The 11,074-nt window shown below is 33.7% G+C and overlaps 1 protein-coding gene across 1 annotated transcript; it reads right to left on the minus strand.

The window, feature by feature from the left end:
- Window positions 1–4,116: 4,116 nt before the first annotated feature.
- LOC126689272 (endo-1,3;1,4-beta-D-glucanase-like) lies at window positions 4,117–7,130 on the minus strand. The gene is made up of 7 exons (XM_050384413.1): window positions 6,910–7,130; window positions 6,158–6,179; window positions 5,612–5,738; window positions 5,160–5,250; window positions 4,941–5,030; window positions 4,757–4,857; window positions 4,117–4,411 (listed from the first exon to the last, which is right to left on the minus strand). The coding sequence occupies exons 1-7, from the start codon at window positions 7,055–7,057 to the stop codon at window positions 4,271–4,273; spliced, it is 720 nt and encodes a 239-aa protein (XP_050240370.1). The 5' UTR covers window positions 7,058–7,130; the 3' UTR covers window positions 4,117–4,270.
- Between the last annotated feature and the right edge of the window lie 3,944 nt (window positions 7,131–11,074).

Consider the following 11,074-nt stretch of genomic DNA (forward strand, 5'->3'; position numbering starts at 1 on the left):
TAAGAGCTGTCTGAACTATCCAACCATTTGATCTGCGGAAGAGGGAAGAACCTATGACCTTGGTGTAGTACTAAATAATCTTTTTATTAATCTAAATCAATTTATATGTGTTTAAACTTAAATTACCTGTTGTTTTGCTCCCCACTCTTTTTTACTTCCTTACGTAACTTATGTTTAGTAGCCATAGAAATAAAAAGAGGGGAAAAAAAATCTTTGGCAACTGGAAAACAGAAGCTATAGCTGCTTTGAAATTGAAAATTAATTGGTTGAACTTCAAATAATTGTAAGTTATGATCCTTGGTCCTTGTGATTAAGTGTTAGGGCTTATATCTACATGGATGAAGTATATGTTGATATTATATTGTGAGGAGCTCTTGAGTTTCTTTCAAATATGGTAATTTTGGGTGAGCAACCTGAACAGCCCATGTTAAGTTATTGAATTCTCCCTCCATGCTCTTAAAGCTGGCTCATAGGTATCAGTCATGACCAATTTGTTACAAAGATGAATTGGTTACCTCTTACCAAAGAAATTCCTCTATTTATATATTAATATTACAATATACTAATTCTATGACAGAGATTATTTAAAAGAGAGTATAAAAGATAGAATGCTAAAGAAAAGCTAGCCATGAGTGGACCTCCTCCATTTTGGATACAATAAGAAACTGAGGAAAGTACAACTTAGGGAAGGTTAGCACAAAAGACCTTGCGTGTATATTGCTCTACCTTTAGGTATATTGTCACTTTTTCACTTGAAATAAGAACTTGTTTGCATTTCAGGATCCAGTGACAAAACAACATGTTGGAATTGGATTTGTAACATATGAAAATGCAAGTGGAGATTGAGTAGCTTTTGTATTCTCTTCTTGTTCAAGTGAATTTGTAGAATACATAGTGTTAAGCAAGAGATTCTAAACTATAAAGATAGCGTTTGAGGTGTTGTTTGGAAGATTGATAATTGCAGAACTTCATCGTTTGTTGTATTGATCTTCCATTTGACCTCATAGTATGCCTGGTATGTTTTCAGATTCAGTAGACTGGCTTATGTTTGAAACACATGAATTTAAAGGTTCTATAGTTGCTGCAGACCGAGGGTCTCCAAAGGTGCGCCGCTTCTTGTATTGGGAATCAAAACAAGTCTCAGTTTTAAGGTGATGGTAGACCTGCATGGTAGCTTGAATATATTTGGCGTGGTAGTATAAAATTTAAATCTCGACTTCAAAAAATTTGAAACAGTTGATTTGTAAATCCTGAAAATTTTCAAAATTTAAAAATTGAATCAATTATTTTTACAGTTATATTTTGATGATTTTGTTATGTTTGGTTGATTAGAAAGCTGTGGAAAATTTTCCTTTTGGAATTTGGTCCAGAGTGAACCCTGGAAGTGGGCCTGTAATAGTTGAATCTTGTTTAATTTTATTTTTGAGCCCCAAACCTCCCTCACTCTGTCACACATATTAAATTCCAAGCTACTTAGTACGAGTTATCATTTCCACTCCATTAGAATCTGCTAGATTGCTACTCAATTAACACAATGACTCTCTTAGGCAGTATGAAGATGTTAGATCAGTACACCTGTATGCTCCCCGAGAATTATTTCTTGCATCTCAGGCCTAGTTTTCATCGCTTAATTTCTTATATATATGCCATTTTATTTAACAAGAAGTAGTGGTTCTAGTTGAGTCAACATGCATTTGAGTTTAGATCAATCTAAACATGATGTTTATTATTATTAGAAGTTGGTTCATTTCTATGATGGAGAACATCTTCGTAAGGAGTGATGCTGCTGTTGCTGTAGCTGTAGCTTGTCAGAATTTGTTTGTGATTATTAGAGACATGCTTGAATACCAAACCCTCCTCACATTTCTTAACCTCCAAGCCTGGACTTATAATATCTTCTAGCCCTTCAATTGTCATTGTGTATGGAACATCATTAGAGCTACCTTGTCCACTATGTTCAGTCCCATCATAGTCATCATGTCTTCGGCTCTTCACTTAATTTCAGTGTCATTTTCTGCCATTGCTGAATCATCAAAATGATCATGGGCAGAGTCCACAGCCTCATAAGGAGTGATGCTGCTGTTGCTGCACCCAGGCATAGTTTGTTTGAGGTTTTCAATGTCTTTCTTGGATACCAAACAAACACCACATATATTGGCTGGTAATGGGAACAAGCAAATGAAAGTCTGCACATGTGCATAGGTTATATGTAAGCAAGTGGCACCCCTCGAGCTGATATTTGTAAGAAGATTAATTCTACTGTGTCAATTTTGGTGAGTACAAGATTCTACTCTTAGAAAGCTGCATATGATTTATTAGGACACTTTTTGCTAACCAAAATATCTCAAAGGGCTTGGGGTAAGGAAAACTGAAATCTATACAAACATATAAAAAATGGAGCACTTAAAACATTAATTGAGGTTGCTTCCTGCTGTGCCACTCCAGACTTGTTGTCCCTCTCCTCCCTTCTGCTTCAAAACCGTTTCAGATCACCACCCTGTTGATCTTCTTCAATAAAATGGTTAATGGCAATTGAGTAGATGCTGTTGTGCAGCAGTGCCAGTATGTGAGCTGGTCTCAGAGATCATGGAGTCGGCAGCATGTTAGTGGATATGATAAGTCATTATATTCATTATTCATTCACTTAATATCTCTATCTATTTTCCATAATTGTGCCCTTAATTTAAGGAGAATTTTATAAAAACAAAAATGTTAGATATATATGCTACTGTGTCCTAGGCCCTCACCATGTCAAGGTCCTAATGTTTAAGGATTTGCCTTATTGCTTGTTGATATTGTATCATATGCTATATCTATATCTATCTAGAAGTTAAAGCGTAGTATTTAATGTTACTACGCTCCAGTTAAGCCACATCAGTATTCACGTCATTATCCTTTTTCTTTTCAATTTTACTATAATTTTTTTTAAGATTCACTTATTTTTTAAATACTTACACTTTCTCCAATTTTTCTCCTTTCCTTAACTTTTCATCTTCCCACTACTCTCTACTTTGATATCACTATTCATCTTTTCCTTCATCTATTTGTCTCTTCTTATTCACTTCTTCTTACTATAAATTTGTCATTCTTTCTTTCATTCTTTGTATAGTTTTCTCTCACAAAAAAGTTATTTCTCTATCTCTCTCTTTCTCTCTCTCTCTCTCTCTCAATTTTTTGGTGGATTTTTATTTTTCTTGTATCTCTGCTTTAGGCGTATATTTTTTGTGTTTTTTGGAACTATAATTTAGGTTGATATGATTTAGTTTTGTGTTTTTAAGTTATTATTATTATTTTTTTATTCTCTTTAATTGTTAAATATTATCTGATTATATTATAAAGAATTATAGATAGTAGATAAGAATATAATATTATTCTATTATATAGCATGATTTGGATAATTTAGTGTTTACTGTTATATCTTTTTGTCCAATTTCTAGGTTGAGATATTCTTCTCCCCCCTTGTCTTCTTTTGTTTTGGAGTTGTAGATACACTGGAAAAATTTAGTGCTGCAAAGCATCACTTCTCTTCTGAATCTAGCAATTACTCTTTTAGTTGGAAAGGATTGCACCTTCTTGTGCAATGTGTTACAGATATTATTAATTCTATAAAATTCATTGCTGTTATCAGTTATCTCATTAATTATCATACACAAAGTTTGTCAAAACCAAAGCCCCCTTCAGTTAGAGTTTAAATCCAAAGATTTCATATTCTCTCTCTCTCTCTACTATTTTTAAAAATATTTTATTACAAAAAATTATTTATATTTTTTGTTTGTTTGAAACTTAACTCGTGGACCGTGGTTAAACATGAAAGTATGACCGTTGTAGTCCGGATTGTCTCCACCAGGATTGTTTGTCTGCTTGTATTGACTTCACTGCTTAGGATGGCTTAGCATCACCACCAAGCTATAGAGAAACTCAACTCATTATTATTACTATTCTTAAATTCAATATCCCAGAAGTTTACTGGAGCCATGCTTAACACCATCGAACCCATTCAAGTTATTGGCTAGGATAATAGGAATGGGATTTGCATGACAGATTGACTGATATTTTGAACATGTACCAATGCTATGTCTAATGGATTTTAGGGTTTAGTGCTTTTAGGAACACATCAACAAGGAAAGCTAGAATCATGTCATTAATACAATCCCATAAAAAAAACCCCAATCAAAATAAAAATCAAACTTATTCAAAACTCAAATAAAGCAAAAAATCTAGTTCAAATCGGCAAAATACCTAGTGTCTGCACCAGTGTACAAACCAATTTTCACTTAACATACTTGGTAAACCAATTTAACATGTCCAAATGAGCCTCTTCAGCACTTTTTACAGCTGACTCATCCTCAGCATTGTACCTTACCGTCCATCCATGAGCCACACCAGGAAATATTTTCACAAAGCTATCGAACTGAAAGATATAAATAATAGGAGGTTAAGAAAAAGGCCACTTAAGTTTTTACACGGAAAGCAGAAACTGAAAATCACTTCAATTTTGTTATGGGCAGGAGAAATAGCTTTTTCATAAAAATAACAAGAAATTTTACTCTACTTGCGCTAATACTGGAAGAGATTATGCTCCCTCATCTTGGAAGACATGAAATTCAAGCATTTTACCCAGGATTCATTAAATGTGGGAAATCTTCTATGATGGAAAATTACATTAAAATGTTTATAATTGGAACAAAAATTTTACAGTTATTGAACTAAAAATTGTGATGACAGAATTTAAGGTTGACCTCTCATTTGGACTCACCTCAGATTTTGCTGACAACTTCTCTCCAAACTGTTTCAGTTGTTCCGGTGGGGAAATATCGTCATTCTCTGCTCCCAATATAGCAATAGGAACTTTCACATCTGAAACAATGAACTTTAACATCTGAGACACCATGCAATCTGTAACAAATATTTAGCATGAGCGTGAGAAATGGGATACTTGCCATTGATTTGATCTTCTGTGATCCAACCAGGATGCAAAAGGACTGCAGCGTGAAGGTCAGTAGAACTTGCTAATTTCACTGATACCATCCCTGAAAAATATGCAAGAAAGCTAGATATGTTAGCAGATAGAGCACTTACGTTTACCATGCAAAAACCATTTTCAAAGATTTCAAGCATTAAGTTTCTTGTCAAAGTTGAATTGAAAGCAAACCGCTTACCTCCCCAGCAAAAGCCCGCAGCCCCAACTGCAGAAACACCTTTACTTTTTACAGCTTCAATTACTGGCTTTGCCTCCTCAAATCCCTTATCCTTTAGAAAGAATTATAGAGCTTCAGACACTATTAGTGCATACTAAAACTCACATAGTAATTAGCTGAAAGCTGCAATATCAGAGTCATCAATTTCAATCAAGGCCACAAAAGGTTTACACAGCTAGGTAGTTTAATAATTTATGAAGTAAGAACAATCTGTTACTTTCAGTAATAACGATAAAGAAGTTATGCAGCTAAATCCACACACATATTCAGACAGCCTAATATGTTGTAAAATACCAAACTCACAATCTCAAATGAAAAATGCAGCAATATTTTCAAGTTTCGCAAAAGGGTCCACCATGAGAAAATCAAAATTATAAACAACTTCCATGCAAGTATTAAAAGATAGAACCAACCGTTCCATGATCCTTCAACCAAACTTGTACAGGCCTATTAGCATCATCTGGCACAAAGGGATCTCCATTAAAGAAGTCAGGAACTACCACAAAAAATCCAGCAGCTGCAACCTTGTCTGCAAGCTTCCTTTAAAATAAAAAATTTAAAAAAAAGAAGAAGATAAAATTAGTTTTCAGAATGTTACAGATCTGCGTGTCTAAAATGTGTAGAGTACAACTCCAACTTTTAACAGCAAAATCTTTATTGCTGCACTTCTTATTCAAAATAACATGGCACAGCTTCAAATAGAGAATTACAGTCATCTATGTACTCCACTTCCAAATTAGAGAAAAATGAAAGTATTTTAAAGTGCCTAATATTTGACTGAATTATGTCATCTAAGTTAATTTTAAAGAAATATATTTGTCACCTAAACTAAAAAGTCATAAACTCATAATGTAAAAGGAGTTCACCAACACATAAACACTGTTATAACAACCTAATCTAACAGACTATGCAAAACCCATAAACTAAACAAAGAAAAGAGAGATGAAAATTAGCCATACCTCAGTTTTGGAGCCTCATATCCTGCAGGAAAACTCAAACATGTTAAGATGGAATCATGGAACATGATACTGGTAATGAATTAACATAACCTATTACATATTTTATAGCAGGTACCTATGTATCCACAGCATCAATATCAATTGTTCAACAAATCCATTCCCACTGCTTCCTTAATACTCATTTTTGATAGCCCAACCAAGCCAAACACAGACAAACATATAAATGGCATAAAAGAAGGCAAGAATATATTTTCCATAAATGACTAGAACAAACACCGATCATCAAGAACAGAATACACTAGAGATTACCAAAAATATAATTTAAAGCTTTTCACCTGAAGAGATGAATCCAAAGGATAACTGAAAGTGATAATCAATTTTCCTCAAGATTCATAAATAAAGCTAATATATATATATATATATATATATATAAGTGAAAAAAGGAAAAATTCAGCTAAAACCTATATTAATCCTCAATCACAATTCTATTCCACTTAAATTTGTTGCATTTTGAAACCTCGGGGTCTCATTTGTTATTTGTTACAATCCTAAATTATAGAGTTCAAAATGTAATTTTTCCAGAAACCAAAACTCCATTTCCTCCACCAATCACCTAAAATGAATCTAAACAGCCCCCCAATGGTATCCTCACAACCCAAAATCCAACACCCAGATCACAGTTTGAAGTGAAAATTAGAGCACACCACAAAAGCAAGCAAAAAAGCTTAAGTGTCAAAGAAAAGTGTGGGTACCAAAAACGTCTGAGATGAGAAGGATGGCGAGCTTGGAGTTAGGAGAGCCAGAAACATAGGTGCTGAGTCCACCAAGCTGTTCAACATGGCCAGCTCCAGCATTTGGGTTCAGGGTTGGTGGGTTTGAGCAACACTGAGGACCAGACATTCTTATTCTCTTTTTTTCTTTCTTTTTATGATCAGCAAACACAAAACAGAACACAAACGGAATCCTCAGTTCTTGGGATTTGGGATTTTATAGGGCCAAAATGGGTAATTAACCCTGATTTTCCAACTATTTAGTTAATAGGTCTGGTTTTCAAACTATATTATTTATTAGCATCTCGAGTCTATAAAACTTGATTTTGGCCTATAAATCGAGTCTTGAGTATTTTCATGGTCTGATCATATGTGGCATTTTTTCCACATGGCGACCACATGGAAATCGAGTCTTAAAGACTTGATTTATAACCTTTATTACTTTATGTTGTAATGAACACATCAAAGAAGAACCTAGAGAGAGAGAGAGAAAAAAAAAAACAAGAAACAGAAAGAGAGAGAAGATCGAGATTGGAGTGGGTGAGCCACCACTGTGAAACCAAAGAACCCATAGCCACCACCGTGCGCAACCCAAGTAGATCACCATCGTGCGTGACCCAGCGCGAGACCTAAGTCGCGCACCGTGTGCGACCCAGGTTGCGCGAGACCCAGGCCACGCGCGACCTAGGTTGAGCTCTCTGTCTCTTATCTGATTTGAGTCTCTAGATTCTTTCTCCCTCTGAACTGATTGTATTGGGATTGGGATTGTTGTGTTTCTGGATTTCTTAAATTTTTTTTGGGTATTTCGGCTTGTACGAGAGACTTGAGGCATAAAATTTTTTAAATTTTTTTGTTTATAAATTGAGCTTTAGAGACTCGATTTCCAGGTGTGAAAATATTGCCACATCGAACATGATCAGACCATGGAAATCGAGTCTTTGAGACTCGATTTATAGTGTAACGCCCCAAAATCATAGGCAATAAAAGTCTATTTAATCTGAATAATCCATAAAAAATATTAAATAAAAGGAACTAGCAACCTTGAATCTGATTACAAAAGTCAGAGCTCTAATTCACCAAATACAAAACATCCACAAAATAATTCTCCAATACAAAGTTTAATGCCATAAAATAATAAAAAAATCCTCAGTTCCACAAAAACAGTTTGTAACTTCTGTCTCCCAAGAATCTCTACTCCAGTAATCCACCTAATGTATCTGTAATGGGAAATAAAGGGGGATGAGATAACTCAATAAGTGGAATTCACTAACATTGAGGTGTGGGAACAAACCTTTCAAATAAATAATTCTTTCAACAGATTCACAACTTATAACTCACCAATATTTTGTCATCAACTATTTCATGTAAAAGAAAATAATATCTTTATATTGTAAGCCATCATAATATATATATTGATACCATCACATAAACAATTCCCTAGGCTTTTCTCGTGGTCAACGTTTACGCCCCGTTGACTGGGTTGTGCTGTCCCCTTTTTTGGGACTGGAACCTCCTTTCATCCCATTTCTCAAGGATGGCTCATTTGGAACCTAAAGGTACACTCCCTTGCTAAGGAGCTTCCTTTTGGATCCTCAATAGTATGCTCCCTTGCTAAGGAGCTATCAAATGTGCACTGTCCCCTTTTGGGACCGTCCCTTGCTAAGGACTAGCTGCAGCATGATTGTCCCTTGCTAAGGACTAAATATCATACCGAGCTTCTAATCACGACTTGCCATAGGTTTTCAAAACATATTCAATATGCTCACAAAATAATCCATTCATACTTCTCAAGATATAAAGACATATTCACACATACAAGTTTAAATAAAATTAGGTTGTCCCACAAGTTTTTCATAAAACGAATAGCCAATGTGCACATCAAACATTTGTAAAATATTCATTTATATATAAAATATCAACATATTCTTTCATATAAAATAGTTTAATAATTAACACTGTTTTGGGAAAAACCCCCAAAATTAGTAAACACCACTTACCTCTTAGTTGCAAAAATAAAGGAAATCAACCTCCCTTGAATCACAACAATTCAGTAAAATTAGAACCTAGCAATACCAAAAATAGGTTCATCAATACACAAATTCCCACTTAAAAATCTATTTTCACACTTAAAATGGTTTTATCCTAGACAATATTGATTTATCCAAAATCCTCTATTTATTCACCTAACTATCCAATTTACTTTCAGTTTTGATAAGATTTTTGGACTTATAAATATTGCTGCCTAATTAGAATATTCATGAAACTTTAATCAATCTCAGAGCCAATAGAGGTATGACTATACATACTATTCATACATAATCAAATTTCAAAGCCTGGACCATACGGCTATATAAACAATTCTTATTATAATATTATAATCATCACTCCAAAGACCCAAAATCTATTACACGGTTGAACTAGTGTGAAAGCAAAATAACCAGTCAACAATTGTGGCTTAGTGTGAATGCATAATAACCGGTCAATGGCTTAGTGTGAATGCTTAGTGTGAATGCAATAACAACCGGTCAACAATGGTGGCTTAGTGTGAATGCAATAACATAAGCATTCTTTTCACTTTAACATGGTGACCAAGTCCAAACATATTACTCTATTTGGCTCAATCTCACGTCTGTGTTCCTTCCTGACATATTGACCAAATCTTTATCTAATATAATACAATTATAGGAACCCTTTTTCTATTAGAATAATGATAGTCTAGGTTCATATCAATTGCAAGCTATTTGACTAATCAAACTTCCTAAATCTTGAGCATGAGAAAAATCATACCTGAAGACTCCCACCAACGCCACAGTGGAGAAAGGCAGAATTCAATTGTCGGCTGAAGCAAAAAGAAATCCCATCAAAAAAACACGTGTGACCTAAGAGGAAAAATGCTAGGGTTTTTAAGACCCATATATGTACTTATGTCACCTCACTTGGGCTTCATATTCCATAGAATTTATCTTCTTTTTAATACCTTAGGCCCAAATTTATTTAATCCATTTTAATTATAGGCCTCCATTAAAAATTTACGTATAATAATTTAATTGGTATCAAATTATGGGGTGTTACATCTAGGCCAAAATCGAGTCTTATAGACTCGAGATGCTAGTAAATAATATAGTTTGAGAACCGGGCCTACTAACTAAATAGTTGTAAAATCAAGATTAATTACCCATTTTGGCCATTTTATAGAAGAGAATGTTTGATAAAAAGGAACCTTCTAGTTTCTCCACACAAAAAAAAAAAAAAAAAAAAAACCCTTCTAGATTCCACGTCACTACAAATTTTACAGTACTCGAATAATGCACAAAATATTCCTCCTTTTGTCACACAATAAAATTTGACCATAGTTTTTTTACATTTATTGTGGTGGCACGATATTTCTAGTTCTCCTCCTATTATTGACATTATTTTTTTACTTACTGCTAATAATATTTTTTATATACCATTAATAATTTGCCACATTAGCTTAGTGTCAATTTTTTTTTTTGTCAAAATTTGTATCTCTATACTTTCTCTAGATTTAATTAATAATAAATTTAAGTAAATACTCAATTTCATAGTCTAATGAAATGGTCAATGTAAATGGTTGATACTCTACCCACCACCACAAGTCCCCACCCTGAGTTTTGCTATTTTATGGGCAAGTTGTATTACAAGTTGTGTTATTTTATGTGATACTAACATTACTCTTCCATATTGCAAAGTATAGTATTGGTTTTTAATCAACAGGTATCATTATTAATCCAAAAGAATGGAATAGCACCGTATCTTTGTACCTTGAGACTCAATTTTTTGGGAAACTAAATGGTTTAGATTTTTTTTTAAAGAAAGCAAATGGTTTAGTTAGTAGTTACAAAAAAGAAGGATTTGAACCCTAGTGAATAGTTACTTAATTTTATGGAAGACTAACAATTAGTTAGTTACTAAGGTGGATTTGAACATTGATGTCTTCCTTAGCTTTCAAAATATTATTTAAATATTATTATTTTATAAAATGTCATATATATATATATATATATATATTACTCAACAAAAATGGCCCCATAGTAAGTGGTAGTAAATGTCGGATACAAAAATGGCCCCATATTATAAAAACCAACTGTTATAGGATAAAGTTGGTACTTAACAAAAAATGGCCCTA

This window comes from Quercus robur, chromosome 6, assembly GCF_932294415.1.
Source record: "Quercus robur chromosome 6, dhQueRobu3.1, whole genome shotgun sequence".
NCBI classification, from domain to species: Eukaryota; Viridiplantae; Streptophyta; class Magnoliopsida; order Fagales; family Fagaceae; genus Quercus; species Quercus robur.